General features: G+C 41.2%; 1 protein-coding gene across 3 annotated transcripts; it reads left to right on the top strand.

Annotated features, from left to right (window-relative positions):
- The first annotated feature begins 856 nt into the window (after positions 1-856).
- On the top strand, positions 857-19,413 carry det1 (DET1 partner of COP1 E3 ubiquitin ligase). Of its 3 annotated transcripts, XM_037540318.1 has the most exons (8): positions 857-1,052; positions 1,562-1,653; positions 3,249-3,568; positions 4,818-5,273; positions 7,425-7,778; positions 13,847-14,037; positions 16,245-16,436; positions 17,877-19,413. In XM_037540318.1, the coding sequence occupies exons 3-8, from the start codon at positions 3,272-3,274 to the stop codon at positions 18,064-18,066; spliced, it is 1,680 nt and encodes a 559-aa protein (XP_037396215.1). In that variant the 5' UTR covers positions 857-1,052; positions 1,562-1,653; positions 3,249-3,271; the 3' UTR covers positions 18,067-19,413. The 3 variants fall into 3 exon arrangements, with proteins under 3 accessions (XP_037396215.1, XP_017539915.1, XP_017539916.1); XM_017684426.2 differs by lacking the exon at positions 1,562-1,653; XM_017684427.2 differs by lacking the exons at positions 857-1,052; positions 1,562-1,653 and adding an exon at positions 1,063-1,221.
- The last annotated feature ends 1,414 nt before the right edge of the window (positions 19,414-20,827 follow it).

Consider the following 20,827-nt stretch of genomic DNA (forward strand, 5'->3'; position numbering starts at 1 on the left):
CGCTGCTCAGCGCCGCCCTCTAAAGGCGTCATTAACAGCCATCAAATAAACAAACGTCGCTCAGCGCCGCCCTCTAAAGACGTCATTAAGAACCATCAAATAAACAAATGTCGCTCAGCGCCGCCCTCTAAAGACGTCATTAACAACCATCAAATAAACAAACGACGCTCAGCTCCGCCCTCTAAAGGCGTCATTAACAACCATCAAATAAACCAACGCCGCTCAGCTCCGCCCTCTAAAGACGTCATTAACAACCATCAAATAAACAAACGTTGCTCAGCGCCGCCCTCTAAAGACGTCATTAACAACCATCAAATAAACAAACGTTGCTCAGCGCCGCCCTCTAAAGACGTCATTAACAACCATCAAATAAACAAACGCCGCTCAGGTCCGCCCTCTAAAGACGTCATTAACAACCATCAAATAAACAAACGCTGCTCAGCTCCGCCCTCTAAAGGCGTCATTAACATTTATCAATCGTCATAATTATGAGATAGTCATAAACATGACGTGCTATTTCATAATTATGAGAAACCAATTCACAATTATGTCAGAATAAGTCATAAATATGAGGAATTAAATTATTATTATGAAATGTTAATTCATAATTATATTATGTCATGTAATTATAATATTACATAATAATAATTCTCACATTTATGGAAAACCTTCTCATTACTATGACTGAAGAAACGGCTGCATATGTGTGTTTTGCTGTGGCGGAGACGGGCTTGCCTGCGGAGACGCGTTTCAGGGGTCGAGATAAACGACGGCACGGTTTGAGCTCCGCTCCGCCGCTCCTGCAGGTGGCGCGCTAAAAACCTAGCCGGGGTGTTTCTTCGCTCTTGGTCGTTCGTAGTTCGCCGGTGAGCTAGTTGAGCTAACTAAGCTACGAGCTAACACGCAAAAGAGCGCAGTTTTAGTGACAGCTTTTAATTTATATCGTTCATGCTACACGTTAAATATGTATCTTTGGCCTCTGTAGTAGAAATAAGTGGTGGGTTTGGCTGTAAAGGACCTGTTAGCGCGGACTGCAGGACACAAACAATCACGTAAGCTAAGTTTCGTTTAAGTTAGTTCACTAAAAGACAACAGTTAGACTGAAATGCTTAATAAATGAGCTCATCGTGGCGGCATATCGCATCTACTCATAATACGGAGTCTAAAAAGGTCTGAAACGTGCGCACCACAACGTTACATGAACCTGAATGTTGTGCTGAGGTTAGTAGAGGTGCTGCTGTTACTACTAAATGACCCATTTAACGTGTAAAAAGGGGACCACCACCAATTTCCCAAAGCTTCTACACATCTTAAGATGTAAACGGAGTCGTTCAGAGCGGTTTGGTGTGAAATACTTCATTCTAGAGAAACCTGCAGAGTCAGAAATGTTTACAATGGTGGTGATAGGAACCAGACGTCCACCTCTAAAAGCTCCCTCACAGAAAGTTTCTAGCTACAGGACACTTGTTATGAATTCACTGCCTGATGACTGAGACACTGTTATACGATATAAGTTTGTGATATAGTTTTGGACTAATACGTCTTTTCAATCTACTTACAGTGGAGGGGTGCATGCAGTGTGTTGGGATGCAGAAATGGGCAAGGAGAAAAACGTGTCAGATTTTCCCAGTGGTGGACAGTAACTAAGTAAATGTAATTCCTTACTGTACTCAAGTAATTTTTTTGTGTATCTGTACTTTACTTAAGTATTTCCATTTTGGACTTTTGCCTTTCACTCCACTACATTTCAGAGTCTAATATCCGACTTTTTCCTCCTACATTTTGAGAAATCTGTCGTTCCTTTTGGTTTCTGTGTGTATAAAAACGTAACATGTCAAAACAAAAGAAGCGCAAAGCCAGAGCACCAATCAGGGCCCAGCGGTCACTTTGTTTAGAGCTGGTTTTGACCTGTTGGTCATACCGACCCAGTGCAACACACGGTTCAACATCAGCGCAGCAGCGTAAAATTTTGGGAGAGTCTGTTCAACATAAATGATGAACTAACCTAACTTTGTGTAAATAGAGCTCAATATAGAAATATGTCCACATATGCAGTCGAGACTGACGCGGCTTTTTTCTGAATTTCTACAAACACCATTTCATTTTATAGTAAATGAGTTTGGGCTGGTTTATGTTTATGAACAGACGCCTACAGATCAACATAGTAAAGGAGCTCATCTGTGATCCTGAGTTTAAAGCCAGTTTTTATTCAACTTAAACTTGGAACTAAGATGTAAATAAATCTGAAACTGAAACTTTGCTTGTGTGTAAAAAGTGATTTCAGAGCCACTCGGTTCTCCCTGATGGAAACTGTTTACCTTCAGTGTTTTGTGCTTCTGATCATTTTAATAGACGTCAGCGTCACTAATTAATGACGTTCTATTAAAAGACTGGTTTACCAAGAGAGACGCTGGAGGACTTTCACCTGAAATGAGTTCATGAAGCCAGTCTGGTTATAAAAATGATAACAGGACATCAGAGCCAGAATTACTCTTTTAGTACTTTTACTTTATACTTAAGTACATTTGAAGGGAAATACTTTAGTACTTTTACTCAAGTGGAGGTCTAAAGGGAGGAACTTCTGCTTTTACTGGAGGAATATTTTACCTTGGGTATCTCTACTTTAACTCAAGTACATGATTTGTGTACTTGGATTTTCCACTATTTTCACATCATCAGCATCCCATATAACAGCTCAGAAGACACATGTAAGTTCAATGGCTATATTTGTGTTGTAGACATGCCGGACTCGGTTTCCTATCACCACCGCTGTGAAGACACAGAGTCGCACCGAACCGTTCTGAATGCAGAAATTCTGAAAAGTTGGTGGAATTCTCCTTTAAGTTCATGAAGAGATTCCTTTTCTGTAAAATGTAGTCTATGGACATTAGTGAAGCCTCTGTTGCCGTAGCTGTGGTGCCGTCGTAGAGAGATTTTTGGGTTCCTTTTAATTCTTGCCTATTATCAGTTTCACTAGTTTTACTTAGTTCAGTTTATTTAGGAACATGTACTCTGTCCAAAAGAATCCAGACCCCCTTAAATTAGAGGGGGGTCCCTTTAAGGTGCATCCATTGCTCAGAGTGGCATTAAAATGTGCAGACAGTCATGCAGCCGCCATAGAAAAGCATTCTGGGAGTAGAATGGGACGCTCTGAAGTGGCACGAATGAGTCCCGATGTCGCCTTAAATTTGCGAAGGTCTTGAATTTATTGTTGTTCAGCTCGTGTCTCTCTTCTTTTGCTTTTGCAGTCCTGACTGTGATGTAGGCGTCCATGGCGTCTTGCAGCGTGCCCACAACGGAAGACGGCTTCCCGACGTTGCGACCACGGCGCATCCAGAACCAGAACGTGGTCCATCGTCTGGAGCGCCGGCGCATCTGCTCAGGCCGCCCCGGGGCACACTGGTACAGGGTGCGCTGCTTCCACCAGAATCTCTTCCCCAACTTCACTGTAGTAAATGTGGAGAAGCCCCCATGCTTTTTGCGCAAGTTCTCCCCAGATGGACGCTGCTTCATCGCGTTCTCCTCGGACCAGACCTCCCTGGAGATATACGAGTACCAGGGCTGCCAGGTAGGGCCCGGAGGTTTATTGGCATAACATTGAATACTGGTAAACATATCGTGGGTGTAATAAAATAATACACGAAGCATGAATAGCCCAGACAATACATACAATAAAAGGATAACGCTTGATTTGAACATCTGCAGAACTGTTTAGTGCTCTAGTAAAATGTTTCTTTGTTTTGGTAAATGGTAAATTTGTTGGACAAAAAAAGTGATAAAAACCTTTCCATTATGCTCTTAATAATAGGCAATAATAACAAACATTAACCATAAAAAAATGACTAATAATTTGGCATAATAATAATAAGACAGCGATGACAGCGGCCAGCTCCCTGAGGTCAAAAGGAAGAGAGCTTGAGAGGAACCAAGACTCAGAGAGGGAACCCGTCCTCTACTCAACACCAGATAGCAGTCCAATAAATTAGATTGAATTGGTTAATAAATTAACCCAAAGCAATGTCTGTTTTTATTGCTTATTAACATTAAGAGCGCAGGGTAAAGCTATAGTGCCTTTTTTCTTCAATAAAGAGCAATAACATAGTGAAAAGTCATTTACCATCACCAGCAAAACAATAACATAAGAAAAGGGAAATGAAAAAATGATGAATATAAAGTATCATTGGACAGGCGTATTTAGATGAAACAATGATAAGCAGTGGCTGTTGTTAGAAGCCTATCAGACTGACGATGAGAAACAGATCTCTGAAAACAGAGGCTGTCATCACAACACGTTGGTAAGAATACGTTCTGTAAGAACCAGGCCGAGACTTGGCGGTCTCAAGTTCAAGAGCCCAGATGTTCACCACCTCGTTGGCTTGAAAGTCCATTCTTTGCTCCCATTGCTGAACTCTGTTTAGTGTCCATTTGACAACTTGTTCTGTGAAGTCTGCCCAAACTGTGGGGGGAAAGAAAGGTGTGTGCATGGTTGTAAATGGTGAAAAAAAATTCCTGCAAAAATCATTAAAGTTCATAAAATTCATAGACAAAAAAGCCCAAATTACCCTATTTATTAATAGGTAATTAACTTTCAACGCCCTTATCTGTATATACATTTTAAATAGCAATCAATGTGCATTTGCCACAATGTAAAGAACTCAGTATAGTGTGAGGAAGGTCCGCACTAGGACTGATCACTGCTGGAGTCTGTGCAGGCACCGGTGTCGTACTGTTTTGGTTGTTTGTATGCTGTGATGTCATGTTATTCAATGCAAAATATCACGAGTTAGGTTTGACTGTCATCCCACCTCCACTGACAGGCTGCCGAGGACCTGCTCCAGGGCCAGGAAGGAGAGACTTTGGCCAACGGGAACGACCAGCGCTCTCTGAACATCCGCGGGCGGCTCTTCGAGCGCTTCTTCTCTCTCCTCCACGTCACTAACGTGGCCTCTAACGGGGAGCACCTGAACCGTGAGTGCAGCCTGTTCACAGACGACTGCCGTTACGTTATAGTGGGATCTGCGGCCTACCTGCCCGAGGAGCCGCACCCGCACTTCTTCGAGGTTTACCGCAACAACGAGTCCGTGACTCCAAACCCGCGTTCTCCTCTGGAGGATTACTCGCTCCACATCATAGACCTACACACGGGCCGTCTCTGCGACACGCGCACCTTCAAATGTGATAAGATCATCCTGTCTCACAACCAGGGCCTCTATCTGTACAGGAACATACTAGCCGTGCTGTCTGTCCAGCAACAGACCATCCATGTGTTTCAGGTGAGTAGGGTTGTAACAGCTTCCACAGCGCTTTGATGGCAGTGCAGCTCATTAATATGACCCTAGGATCTTTTTTTTTTTTTACCTTTAATCAGACAGTGAGCTTAAGATTAAAAGCACACACAATGGGACATTTTCTGGACATGAATTCAGCCTAGTTTTAAATTGCAGTGGCAGTGTTGAAGCACTGTTGGAAATTCTTTTTAGACTAGGCTTATGCTTAATCTAATTCCAGGGAACTGGCCCAGACACAGATTAAAATAATTGACGGTGAGATTAAAAGCAAATGCTCTAAGATTAAAATCAGACAAAGTGATCAAATCAAATCACGTTTGTCACATCACGTTTACACAGGTGGAAAGTGAGTGAAAATCTTATAGAATTTAAATACAGAAAAGAAATATAAATATCTAAGAAGTAAAAGAAATGTGTGTGTGTGTAAAAAAAAAAAAAAAAAAAATATATATATATATATATATATATACACACATACACATATAAATATATACATGCACACACTCACCAGCCACTTTATTAGTTACACCTTGCTAGTAAAAGGTTGGACCCCCTTTTGCCTTCAGAACTGCCTTAATTCTCCATGGCACACTTTCAACAAGGTGTTGGAAACGTTCCTCAGAGATTTTGGTTGGTTATTTGAGTTCCTGTTGCCTTTCTATCATCTGGAACCAGTCTGCCCTTTCTCTGACCTCTCACATCAACAAGGCATTTCCGTCCACACAACTGACCGCTCACTGGATATTTCCTCTTTTTCTGACCGTTCTCTGTAAACCCTAGAGATGGTTGTGTGTGAAAATCCCAGTAGATCAGCAGTTTCTGAAATACTCAGACCAGCCCGTCTGGCACCAACAACCACGCCACGTTCAAAGACCCTTAAATCCCCTTTCTTCCCCGTTCTGATGCTCAGTCTGCACTTCAGCAAGTTGTCTTGACCACCTCTACATGCCTAAATGCACTGAGTTGCAGCCGTGTGATTGGCTGATTAGCTATTTGTGGTAACAAGCAAATGAACATATATGTGTGTGTGTGTGTGTGTGTGTGTGTGTGTGTGTGTGTCAACACACTGACTCTGAATATACACATATGCACAATATACACTAGTATTGCACTATTCCAATGTACAGTTGTACAGTAACAAGTTATGAAATAAAACTATGAAATAGGTGAGATTAAAAACAGGATCAGATTAAGATTAAAACGGGACATGTTAAGATTAAAATCAGATTCAGGAAAGATTCAAAGTAGAAACAAGTAATTTTGAAGTATATACATTGATTAAAACCAGAACCAGTTAGATTAAGATTAAAACTGGACATGGTAAGATTTAAAATCAGACACTGAGATTAAAAATCCTGAGTGCAAAATTATTTAAATACAGTTGTTCAGTAGTAGAAAAGCATTTAATCTCTGTTGGCCTAAAAAAGGTAACATTGCATGAGAAAATAAAGCCTTCTTAACTTTTAATATAAATTAATGTAATGAGATTTTAGTTATTTCATCTTTAAGTAATTATGGCTCATTTCTATTGGTCCATGCATCATGATGGAGAGCTAGTGTGTTAAATTATGTAAAGATTAAAATCAGACACTGAGATTAAAATTTACATAGTAAATTTTAAATCATGTACAATAATATTCAAAGCAGAAACAAGTAGTGTTAAGAAAATATACGGTGAGATAATAATCAGAGACAGTGAGATTAAAATGAGACACTGAGATTAAAATCACAGATTAAATTTAAAATCACATTTTAAATTGAATCCAATAATATTGAAATTATATACAGTGAAATTAAAATCCAAATCAGTTAGATTAAGATTAAAATTGGACATGTTTAGATTAAAATCAGATACAATGAGATTAAAATCAGACACAGATTAAAACCACAGAGTATTTTTAAAGTAATGTATAATGAGATTCAGAGTAGATTATTTAAATGATATACAGTGAGATTGAAATCAGAATCGGCAGGTTAAGATTAAAATCAGGTGCAGTAAGATTAAAATAAGACCCGGAGATTAAAATCACATATAGTAAGATTGAAATCATATGCAGTGACATTCAACACGGAAACAAGTAATATTGAATTTATATACAGTGAGATTAAAATCCCCTAATTTCTTCTCGCCTCCAGGTGACTCCAGAAGGAACTTTCCTGGACGTCCGAACTATTGGGCGTTTTTGTTATGAGGATGACCTTTTGACCCTTTCGGCGGTATACTCCGAGGCTCAGGCGGAGGGTCAGCCGGGTTTCTCTCGACTCTACAAGGAGAAAAGCATCAACTCTCTGAAACACAGACTCCTGGTGTACCTGTGGAGGCGAGCGGAGCAGGACGGCAGCGCCACGGCCAAACGCAGGTTTTTCCAGTTCTTCGACCAGCTGAGGCAGCTGAGAATGTGGAAAATGCAGCTTCTGGACGAGCATCACCTCTTCATCAAATACACCAGCGAAGACGTGGTCACCCTCCGGGTGACTGACCCCTCTCAGGTAAAGCTGCGTGATGTACAGTATCTCAAAAAAGTGAGTGCACCCCTCACATTTCTGCAAATATTTTATTATATCTTTTCATGGGACGACGCTATAGAAATTAAACTTGGATATAACTTAAAGTAGTCAGTGTGCAGCTTGTATAGCAGTGCAGATTTACTGTCCTCTGAAAAGAACCCCACACACAGCCATTAATGTCTAAATAGCTGGGAACACAAATGAGTCCACCTCACAGTGAACACGTCCAAATTGTGCTCAAAAGTGTCAATATTCTGTGTGACCACCATTATTATCTATCACTGCCTGAACCCTCTTGGGCATGGAATTCACCAGAGCTGCACAGGATGCTACTGGAATCCTCTTCCACTCCTCCATGATGACATCACAGAGCTGGTGGATGTTAGACACCTTGCGCTCCTCCACCTTCTGCTTGAGGATGCCCCACAGGTGCTCAATTGGGTTTAGGTCTTCAGCAAGGCAGTGGTCATCTTGAAGGTGTGTTTGAGGTCGTTATCAAGTTGGAAAACTGCCATGTGGCGCAGTTTCTGAAGGGAGGGGATCGTGCTCTGCTTCAGAATGTCACAGTACATGTTGGAATTTCACTCAGTGAGCTTCAGCTCCCCAGTGCTGGCAGCACTCATGCAGCCCCAGACCATGATGCTACCACCACCATGCTTGACTGTAGGCTTGACTCCTCACCAGGGCGTCGCCACACATGCTAGACACCATCTGAGCCAAATAAGTTTATCTTGGTCTCGTCAGACCACAGGACATGGTTCCAGAAATCCTTGTTCTTGGACTGCTTGTCTTCAGCAAACTGCTTCCAGGCTTTTTTGTGCATCAGCTACAGATGAGACTTCCTTCTGGGATGACAGCCATGCAGACCGAGTTGATGCGGTGTGCATGGTCTGTGTATGGTCTGACGTCCCACTTCTTCAACCTCTGCAGCAATGCTGGCAGCACTCATGCGTCTATTTTTTAAGCCATTCTCTGGATATGACACTGAACACGTGGACTCAACTTCTTTAGTTGACCCTGGAGAGGCCTGTTCTGAGTGGAACCTGTCCTGGAAAACCACTGTATGACCTTGGCTACCGTGCTATAGCTCAGTTTCAGGGTGTTGGCAGTCGTCTTATAGCCTAGGCTTTGTGGAGAGCAACAATTCTCTCACATCCTCAGAGAGTTCTTTGCCATGAGGTGCCATGTTGAATATCCAGTGGCCAGTATGAGCGAATTGTACCCCAAACACCAAATTTAACTGCCCTGCTCCACATTCACACCTGGAACCTTGTAACTGTAATGAGTCACACGACACCAGGAAGGGAAGATGACAAAATTGGGCACAATTTGGACAAGTTCACTGTGAGGTGGACTCACTTGTGTTCCCAACTATTTAGACATTAATGGCTGTGTGTTGGGTTCTTCTCAGAGGACAGTAAATCTGCACTGCTATACGAGCTGCACACCGACCAAGTTATATCCAAGTTTCATTTCTGTGGTGTCGTCCCATGAAAAGATATAATAACATATTTGCAGAAATGTGAGGGGTGTTCTCACTTTTGTGAGATACTGTATGTATGACGATGTCATTGCAGTGTTGGTGTCTATAAGGGCTGGAAATATGGCAAAAATATATCACAATATTTAGTGCTCAAGATCCTTGGTACTGATACAAAATGAAATGTAACAGCAATGGTGATGAAAACCATGAAAAAACAACTAACTTAGAAAGATCTTGACGCAAATCTATAAAACTAAATAATAATAATAAAATAACTTTAATGCCTAATGGGCCTCCAGTTAGCTATTTTTTTTACTGTGCAGCTTCTCTGCACTAGTTGTTGTTTACAGGCTGTCTGTAGTTTGCTGTAATTGGACTAAATCTAAGTCTATAATATGAATGCAGTGGTTCAGTGGTAGAAAAGCAGATCATCTCTGTTGGTCAGATAAAACTTTTTTTTTAATTTTTTTAAGTAACTTTGCATGAGAAAGTAAACGTGTCTTAAGTTATTGTAATGAGACTTTAGTTGGTATTTCATCTTAAACTAATTATGTATCATTTCTGCTGGTCCATGCATTGTGATAAAGAGAGTGAGTGTTTAAAATATGGACAGAAAACATAAAATGAGTGAAAAAAGATAAGATAATCCTTTTAGTCCCACATCAAGGAAATTCACAGTGCTACAACAGCAAAGGGGGAGCAGGGCACTCAAGAAACAAAGTAAGAAGAAGAAAATGAACAAATATTAAACTTGTTAATTACTTTAATTAAGGTTACAGTTTGTTTTATTACTGTTTAGAAAATGTATGTAATACTAAAAGTTAAAAACTATAAACTTCACAAAATTAGCAATGTAAACATAAATAAGCTTATACGCCGTAAGTATATTTTTACATCTATAGCACATGGATTATATTGCAGATATTTTTTGCAATATTGATTATATTGCAGACAAATATGGTGATTTATTAATAATGAAAATATAAATGGAAAAGCAAAAAAATCTTTATCATGTAAAGATATTTTACACATATTCCACATGGAGCATAGATTATATTGCACACGATGATGGTGATGACAACAAAACAGCTAAAATGAAGATCCTAAAAGCGACTTGCCTTTAATTTATTCTAATAATGATAACGTATCGTTAAGCTTCTGCAGTGTTATTATGCAAGACTAACCTTTACAGATGAGCTCTCAGTGAACTGTGCCTTTCTGTGCTGTTCAGTCTCTCATAATCCTCACAAGTGTCCAGTAACTTGCTTCTCTTCGTGAGGCTGAGCTGAACGAGAAACGGCTTATATTGTGTCTGAAGAATATAATTAGGAGGATGAACTCCAAACATTAAACTCCAGTCTGGAACAGCTGGAAGATGACTGTGAAGGGTGGTCCCTCGGGGCGAGACGTGATCTCGTCGCAAACGTCTGGGGACAAGCGTGAGAAGTTTTGTGCTGAATGTCAGGGGAACGTATTCGGGTCGGAACAAACTGAGTGGGAAACCTTTAAACCGAGCCGATGGCTCGTGAAAGCAGAGCTCAAAGTGGGAGCCGCTGACTCTGTAAGAACAACAGCCCTGTCATTAGCCCTTGGAGGTAGCATGGCTGAGAAGTCCCTCCAAAAACACCATTTAAGCTGTAGATGTCTGTCACGTGTGGAGAACATCTCACGTGCAGTAAAAATAATCATTCCGTCTTGCAGTGTAAGAACAGTTCTGTTAATTAGGGCTTAAAAAGAAATAGTTTTTATTTCAAAATCATAATTTAAAAGAGTGCAAAGAGTGTTGTCTTAGGTGTAAGATGAGTAAATGTAGCCTAATTAAGCCTAAGAACAGAGCTTGTTAACTGCCTGTAGATGACCAGGGGTCTCAACCCAAATGTCTGTCCTTTCAACAAAAATCAAACCAACATTTTATGTCCGTTTTACTGCCTTGGCTGTAAATATGTCTCAGGATGTGCTGATGTACAAGTATAGGCTAAACATATAATATAAACAACAATCCACACTTTGCTCTGCTTTAAACTGAGACCTATTTAATATTGGGGTGATGTTTCTGTACCAAAAAATGAGAAGAGTCTCATCCAAACCCCCGTGTTTGAAGGGATTTTGAAAGACATGGCTGAACGCAGCCACAGAATGAGGTTGCAGTGTCAAAGAACAGTTAAAAGTCTGAAAGCAAAGTTTCATGTTCTGGGTGAAGAGCCCAGCTGTCAGTCAGTGGAGCTTCATGATGGCTCCTGTGATGCTGGTGAAGATGAAGCTGATCCTCCGGGAGCGACTGGCGTCCGTTGGCAGTCGTTATTGTTTACCTCTGGATGAGCTGCGTGAAGCTCTGTTCTTTTGCGCATGCGGGTCGGTTTAGGAGCTGACCTGTTCAGACTGATGTCACATACGGATCACATTTAATGGACATTGTGAACAGCCAAACAAAAAAAACAATCAGATTTGGTGAGAATCAGATTTGGGCCACTTTTCCCTGCTGTGTGAACAGAGCAGGTACTATTTGGGTGGTGGGTCATTCTCAGCATTGCAGTAACACTGACGTGGTGGTGGTGTGTTAGTGTGTGTTGTGCTGGTATGAGCGGATCAGACACAGCAGTGCTGCTGGAGTTTTTAAACATTGTGTCCACTCACTGTCCACTCTATTAGACACTCCTACCTTGTCGGTCCACCTTGTAGATGTAAAGTCAGAGATGACAGCTCATCTGCTGCTGCACAGCTTGTGTTGGTCATCCTCTAGTCCTTCATCAATGGTCACAGGAAGCTGCCCAAAGGACGCTCTTGGCTGGATATTTTTGGTTGGTGGACTATTCTCAGTCCAGCAGCGACACTGAGTGCCAGCAGCACTGCTGTGTCTGATCCACTCAGACCAGCACAACACACACTGCAGTGCTGAGAATGATCCACCACCCAAATAGCACCTGCTCTGTGAGGGTCCATGGGGGTCCTGACCACTGAAGAACAGGGTAAAAGGGGGTAACAAAGTATCAGGGCAACAGATGGACTATAGTCTGTAACTGTAGAGCTACAAAGTGCACCTATACTGACAAAATGGACAGTGAGCAGGTGGTCAGAATATTATGACTGATCGGTCTATAATTTGACCAGGGTGAACAAACTTTCATGTACAACCGAATGCTTCATGTAGCTGTCATAAGTAGGTAAACGGTATCTGTGATCCATTCTTATAATTTTAGCTCGTCTTACCCTCCACTGCAGTTCCGATATGGATTATAACGTGTTAGTTGATTTTATTAAAATGCAAAGAAAGTAAAATCAGTTATTGCTAAGGAGATGTTTATCGGTTATCTTAATGAGCCTTAGTATGTCTTTATTCATGTTTATGCTGTGCTTTCATACTCAGCCATGTCATCATCAACTTTGGCTGTGAAAAACGATTTAAAAAAATATAAAAATTAACATTTATCTTGTTTTGTTCCTGCTCAAGGTGGTAGAAGTAGAAGAAACGGCTTCAATGCTTCTTGCTGGTGGCATTGATGTTGGTTTTGCTTTCCAGGTCTTCATACTATCTGTATATTCTCCTCGCTGCAGTCCTTCTGTAATTCTGTAATGGCTATCGACGATTGACAGTCAGGTTAAAAAAACAAGCAAGTAAGTCGTGCTGAGGTTTTGACCAGAAAAAAGATAATTGTGATTATTTATTGCGATATTACAGTGCTTGGCACATTTTAATGGGTGGTTAGAAAGTGCTATGTGGAAAGGCCTATGATTAGTGAGGCTGGATGAACACCTGTGATTTATCAGGACGCGTACAGAACACTCAGCTGAAACATCTGAGTTTGCTCAGAGGTCTCAACGTACTCAAGCCAGTATTACACTCTCTTGCATTTGATTTCGTTTGGATGTACCTTAACTCTCTTCCTTATCTTTTTCAGAAAATCTGAGACGGTGTTTATTCATGCGCTCAATAATCTGATCATAATAGGATTTCTGCAGTCATCCGATTATTCAAATGGTCATGTAAACACCATACTCCGATCTAGAAATCTGATTAAGAAATCGAATAAAGAGGCTGGATTTTAGCTCAGCTATCAGATTTCTCAGTGCATGTAAACATTTATTCCGATATTTATCAGATTTCTCAGTCTGCGCGTGTGCGAGAGCAGACGGTGGCTGTCGCGAGACGCAGCAAAACACTTTTGAAGCAGTGCTGAAAGCAAACATGAAACAAAGCATTTCAATATTCATCTTCTAAATGATGTATGTTAGCATTTTCAGGTAAAGTGGTGCAATGTTTGATGAAAAACGGGAAAAAAAAAAAAACCTGCAGCATGAAGTTCGAGTTTTACGTTACTTTTAAATGAGTTACGTTCCGGGTTTATTGGCTGCTTGCAAAGCAGATATCCAATTACTGCCTGACTCATGTAGACCCGCCGTTTCCCCATCATCTGATTACTCAAGTCCATGTAAACTTGTTGAACCTCATATTCTGCAGATAGCAGATTATTAAGTGCATGTAAACACACTCGTTCTCCTAAGTCAGGCTTTTATCTGTTTCTTCATCGTTCTCTCACACATTCTTTGTCTTTCTCTCTTTCTCTCTCAGCCCTCTTTCTTTGTCGTGTACAACATGGTCACCACTGAGGTGATTGCGGTGTTTGAGAACACTTCGGACAAGCTGTTGGAACTGTTTGAGAATTTCTGCGATCTTTTCCGGAACGCTACGCTCCACAGCGAGGCCGTGCAGTTCCCCTGCTCTGCGTCCAGCAATAACTTCGCCCGGCAGGTCCAGCGCAGGTAAGTCCATCTGTTTAAAAAAACAAAAAAAAAAAAATGCACATATACCATCACTGTCTGAACAAAAGCTTTTTTTGGCAAAGATAATGAACTCAGATCAGCTCTCTGCTTCATTATTATAGCGAGACGAAGCTGCTTTTCCACCGTTTACAGGCTTTAATGTCTGTTAAAGCTGCCATGGTAACACTGAATGATGGTGCACACGCTGTGGAGAATAAAGCACATGTTCCATATTCCGATCTCAGCTTCACATTAAGGTCACATGGCCATGAGTCGGATATGTATCCTGTATTGCCTATTTGCTTAAACTGGACACCAGACATCTCTTCTTTTTTGTGTAACAGCTGGCCCATATTGTTGTTGGGTTAAGGTGGCCAGAATGCACACTATGTTGCAGTGCATCAAATCAAATCAAATTTATTTATATAGCGCTTTTTACAACTGATGTTGTCACAAAGCAGCTTTACAAAAATGGGAATCACAGCACAGAGAATCAGACAAAACACTGAACATAATATACAGAATATACAGAATATACAGAACCCCCGTGAGCGCTGAGGCAAGGAAAAACTCCCTCAGAGCTGGAGGAGGAAGAAACCTCGGGAGGACCAAGACTCACATCTAAAGGGGGGACCATCCTACCACTGGTCAGACAACTTATAAGTTAAACATTGAAAAGTCAATTTTACATCCACGCAGTTCTAATATATTCAGGTGTGTATAATCAACAGTGGAAACAATTAGAGTTCATATAGATTTGGATGTGATCTGTAGTGGAGAAGCTGCGTTCCAGAAACTTCCATCAGTCTGGTCAATCAGGGGGACAGGGGGACTTGAGGGTGGGACATCCATCAGTATTGGGCCGGACCGGTGGACAGTCAGTAACTCGCATGCTGGGAACTGAAGTGCAGCTCATGGTAAAACGGGCTAATAAGAATAGAACATTTAAATAATTTTCCCGGACTAATAGGACTGTGTCCCATGCCTGAATTGGCCTGCTGGCCTTGTGTTTGACACAACGGGCTTAAAGGAATTTAACTTGTACACTTCACGTCTTACACATCATGACCTTGGCAGCGTAGGGTATAAAGTGTGCAGATGGTTAATAAAATATTATATAATCTGTATGAAGTGCTCCAGTGAATTTCAGTAAGCATTGTGCATGGAAATTGTTGGAGGGTTATTATGTCATGCCCTAATTTAGCGTGATGAGGCAAAGGCCCAATCCCATTTTACCCCTTGGCCCTACCACTTAGACCTTAGCCCTCTGTTTTGCATGTTCACATCTAGGGGTAGGGTGTCCCAATTTTTATTGAGTTAGCGGGGTAGGGTGAAGTGTTGGGGCTACATGAACCTCCGTACGGAGGTTTTTAGAGACTCTGAACAGAGTGACATGAGAAATAAGAAATAAGAAAAACCAGCAAGACGGAGCACAAGAGACCAAAGAAACCCACAAATGTGAGAATTTTCTCTGTTCAAAAATTACGATAACCATCATATTATCTTAGTTTAATGTCGTTTCAGTGTATTTTGGTCATTTTCTTCATAACAAGCATAAGAAATCTCTAATAGTATGCTAATGTCACGTTAGCTAGATAGCTAACGTTCTTGTTCCACCTTAAATAGTCAAACAGTTCTGATGCCTGAAGTGCCAGAATGTAACTGCTGCACCATTTAGGAAAATTCGAACAAGAATCTGGAGAATATCTGACTTCAGCTTCATATCACTGAAGAATTAGAGGTGGGTGGTGATAAATAATTGCCCCCCTCTTTGAAGGCTTATGATGCCTAAATGTAACTAAAGCCCAGCAGTGAGGAGCTGGACTTTACCCTCCTCTGCTGTCCCTGCAGACGGGCAGGGTCGCCTACAGAGCGGCGCTAGTAGCCTGATAATAAAGTAATGTGTTTTTTTTTTTTTGTGGTTCCATTTTTCATAGGGTAAGATTTCAACCAACTCAGTTCCAAGGGGTTAGGGTGACACTCTAAAACAAGGGGTAGGGGTAAAAAGAAGACATAGGATTGGGCCAAAGAATTCTAGAAATTTTTATGTATGATTTTCATGCTTTCATTTAGTCAAATATTAGTTCTTCTGTCGTTCAAACTCCTATGTGATCAATTGTCTGTTTTAATGATTTCTCTCTCTCTCTCTCTCTCTCTCTCTCTCTCTCTCTCTCTCTCTCTCTCTCTCTCTCCCCACATCTCTGCAGATTTAAGGACACTATAGTGAACGCTAAGTATGGTGGTCACACAGAGGCGGTCCGCAGGCTGCTGGGTCAGCTCCCCATTAGTGCGCAGTCATACAGCAGTAGCCCCTACTTGGATCTCTCACTCTTCAGCTATGATGATAAGTGGGTCTCTGTCATGGAAAGACCCAAAACATGTGGAGATCATCCCATACGGTAAGACTGGACAGGGTCAGAGGCCGTCATGGGGAGATTTTTGATGAAAGCCCAGTAATGTGTGGCATTTGATTGGTCAATTTATTCAAAATATAGTATCTGTGTAATTCCCTTAGATTTACGTACATAGCCTGGGTTAAACAGTCATAGTGCATGTTAACGTCAGTGTTATACCACCGCACTCACTCAATAATAGTAACAGCACATTGCACGCCTGTGGCTATTAGCAGGTTTTGTAATTCCATTAGCGTGAAAAGTGAAACAGGGCAGCTATTACTGAGAGAGCGTTCAGAGCGTTCACTCCACAATTATTACAGTCAGACTGTAAAACTACACGCTGCAGATTCACACTGGATTAAAATCTCTCCACAATTATTACAGTCAGACTGTAAAACTACACACTGCAGATTCATACTGGATTAAAATCACTCCACAATTATTACAGTCAGACTGTAAAACTACACACTGCAGATTCATACTGGATTAAAATCACTCCACAATTATTACAGTCAGACTGTAAAACTACACACTGCAGATTCATACTGGATTAAAATCACTCCACAATTATTACAGCCAGACTGTAAAACTACACACACTGCAGATTCATACTGGATTAAAAGCACTCCACAATTATTACCGTCAGACTGTAAAACTACACACACTGCAGATTCATACTGGATTAAAATCACTCCACAATTATTACAGTCAGACTGTAAAACTACACACTGCAGATTCATACTGGATTAAAATCACTCCACAATTATTACCGTCAGACTGTAAAACTACACACTGCAGATTCATACTGGATTAATCCACAGTCCTGTCTATAATCTAGTTTTGTTAACATGATGTTTGATGATAAAATCAAGCTGGATTATTGGCAGTAATTGATATACAAGTCTGTTGTACCAGTATATGCCTTTTCCCACAAGTTGTTAGTAGTCTTGATTGTGTGGTTTCTGACACTGTTGTCTGAAACATTTGGAGGAAAATGATTTGAAACTTTATATTTAATGCGTAATGATTCACACTAAGGCCCGTTCTGAAGAAACGGTCCATAAAACATTAAACTAAAATAAAACAATAACTATCATACGTTTTTAACGGAGAAATTTCTCACATTTGTGAGTTTCTTTGGTCTCTTGTTGAGCCAACTTGATGTTTTTTCTTTTTTTCTGTTTCAATTGTGTCTCTGAAAAACCTCCATTTGGAGGGTCATATAGCTCTAACACTTCGCTCTACCCCTCTATCTCAACAAGAATTGGGACATGCTACCCCTAGACGTGAATATGCAGAATGGAGGGCTAAGGGCTCAGTGGTAGGGGCGAGGGGTGAAATGAGACTAGTCCTAATTCTCATGTGTAGATTTACAATGATATTCATGCCTTTGTGTATGACATTGCCAACCCCCTCTCACTCCCACACTTTCTCTCTGTGCAGGTTTTACGCGAGGGATTCTGGTTTGCTGAAGTTTAAAATTCAGGCTGGCCTGCTGGGCAGACCGATTAACCACGCCGTCCGGAGACTGGTCGCCTTTACCTTTCACCCCTTCGAACCTTTTGCCATTTCTGTGCAGCGCACAAACGCTGAGTATGTTGTCAACTTCCATATGCGCCACGGGTGTGTGTGATCAGACTACGGACCGTTTCTGAATGAACTGAGTTTCTGTATTTTTTTTTTTTTTTTTTTGCTTCAGTCCTCAAGCTTTTTGTTTTCACAGTGGAAAAGAACAGACTGTTCTGAACTGTGATAATTTCTTCATAGCCGGGAGAGACTGGAGCAGTGCTTGCTGGATTTTAAAATGACAGCAGTGATGTCTGTGAGGGACGCATGGGTGCTGTTTTTTTTATGATTAATATCCCTTTTTTATATTAAAGCTTTATTTATTGTAGATACGATGTATCACTTTTTTCCAAAATCGCTTTATAGGAAGTAAAAGCTGCTTTGGAGCGTTTAGGCCTTCTGATCTCACCACTTTCACACGCTTGTTTTATTTCAGCATTATGAGTGTTCATTTTCAGTGTTTGTGTTCACTCACTTTGTGGCCTGGATGCTAAATTAATGCGGAACTTTCTCCAAAATCCCACTCGCCACTTTTCTTTTGAAATGTTGCCTGGCAGGACAAGAATTTCGTACTTCGCAGTCACGAAATGCAATGCAATTTTTGAAATTGCTGCACCAGTACAGGCTCCACGAATGCCCCCTTTTAGCTGAACCAATCCCCCCCGCACCCCCATTCAAAAAGCCTAATGAAATAAACTCCGATACAATCCATTACCAGCCCGGCACCCACATAGTGGACCAGCATTAACCAAAAATGGAGGAGGTATCATAGCACTTACCATACGTGTCACCATCGCTAATGTCACAATAATAACAGAGACTAATTGTGAAACGGATTCATTACACCTGGCTTCACTAAATGATGCCGAATCCTCTTGAGAATAGGCAGTGTTGATGATGCCGGTGCAGAGGTTGAAGAAAATGCATCTATTTTAGCTCCCACTGTTCAGTGGAGCACCGTTCAGGCTTCGCCCACCCCCCCCCACTTATTTTTGTCAAGGTGGAAAAAAAGGAATAAAATAAATTGAACACCCAGAGCTAAACACACATTTTGGGGCTGTTATGCTCCCTGAGAAAAAGAAAAAGGTAAACAGATGAAAAAAGTCAAATCTCCCCTCAGTCTAAAAGCTTCTTTTGCTTGAACTTCTGCGTATTTTTCCCTTTTCTTTCTTTCTTTTTTTTTTTTTTGAGTAGACCCGTAAGTGCAACTACTGTAAACGTAATCATTTTTTTTTCTCAAGGCTTTATGAATACGAATCTCTGATATCCCGCTAGTTACTGACAAAAATTTCCTCTGTCCTGCGAGATGGCCGCATTCTTGTGAGCGCTCCAGGCGCAGGCTGTGAATGCTTTTAGCCGGCGCTTCGCGTTGGGAAAGGGAAAAAAAAAAAAAAACTCTGATCCTAGGGTTCAGTGTGGGCGGCTGTGGGTGGGAGGCGCCTGGGTTTCGTGGGGCTTCTCTCTCATTTAATTCAGCCGTAATGGTTCCGTTGCGGGCATGGAACAAAAAAAAAAAAAAAAAATTCTACCGGGGTTATAATTTTACAGCACAATCAGTTCGGTTTTGCACTACAGGGCAAAGAGAGGGAGAGTGAGAGCGAGCGAGAGAGCGGCGGGGGGGAGGAGGAAAAAAAAAAAAGCTCTGAAATATGTGAAGCACTTGATTGAAAAGCAAATAGAATAAAGGACGGTGAACTGTAATTGCATTATTCACCTTTTTCCCCTGTTCTCGTTCTTCCTTTCATTGTATAAAAGGTGTATTTACATGACCTGTCTTTATCACAGAAAGCACAGGTAATGGTTAATTAATAGGGCTTGGATAAAGAAGAGGGAGAAAAAAAACATTTAGAACCAAGGACTTCACTTTTTTGTGTCAGATTTGTTACACAATGCTCTTTTTCTCCTCCCTTTCTTTCTCTCTCAAGGTTAAATGAGTCTCATTGTTGTGGCGGGCTGTGTAATCAGTGTCACTGCTGTCTTTATTAGTCTCACAACACTGTGCCTTTGAGGGTGTTATGCAATACAAGCCGTCCATTATATGGGCGCTGTTTGTAGAACACAGGATATTACCTTATTTCTGCGCGTCAGTGGCCTCGAATCAATAAGCCCCGGACGAGGATGAGGAGGATGCCCTGAAGGGGGGAAAGAGAGTGCGCTTTTGTGCCGAATTGAACGTGTTGTGTTTTTTTTTTTTTTCTCCTCCCCTGTAGTCACCCAGGCACAGAGTGGCAGGTCTGGAGGCTCTAAAGGTCATCTTGATCTGCCTACTGAGGTGCAAATCCCTTTCCAGTGATGGAGCATGGAGCCTAATTATGACCTGCCGCACGAGCACTTCAGAAAAGAGAGAGAGAGAGTGAGTGAGGTGAGAGAGGGAGAGAGTCGCTGGAGGTACTTGGGGTCAATATTGTTTTCAAAACTAGAAACGACTCAAGAAGCCCCTCAAGATATCTTTATGTACCAGCACGTGGTCTTAGGTCTGCAGATGCTGGCCTTATGTAAAATGCAGAAAGCCTAGAGAACCCCAATTCCACCTTTTATTAGACAGGCTCAGAAACATTCGAAAAACATTTATTTTAGCTTTTAATTACAAACCCATTTGCATAAACGTTGGCTTGCTGTGCAAAATGTACATGAAAGCAAAATGCAATGATGTGCAAGTCATTTATTTATAGCCTAAATTCCATTGAAAATTGTACAAAGACAACACATCAAATGTTGAAGCAGAAATTTTGTTGTTTTTTGAAAAATGTATGCCCATTTTGAATTTGATGCCAGCAACATGTTCCAGAAAAAGTTGGGATGGGGGCCTGTTTACTGCTGCGTTTCAT

This window comes from Pygocentrus nattereri, chromosome 8 (genome assembly GCF_015220715.1).
Source record: "Pygocentrus nattereri isolate fPygNat1 chromosome 8, fPygNat1.pri, whole genome shotgun sequence".
NCBI classification, from domain to species: Eukaryota; Metazoa; Chordata; class Actinopteri; order Characiformes; family Serrasalmidae; genus Pygocentrus; species Pygocentrus nattereri.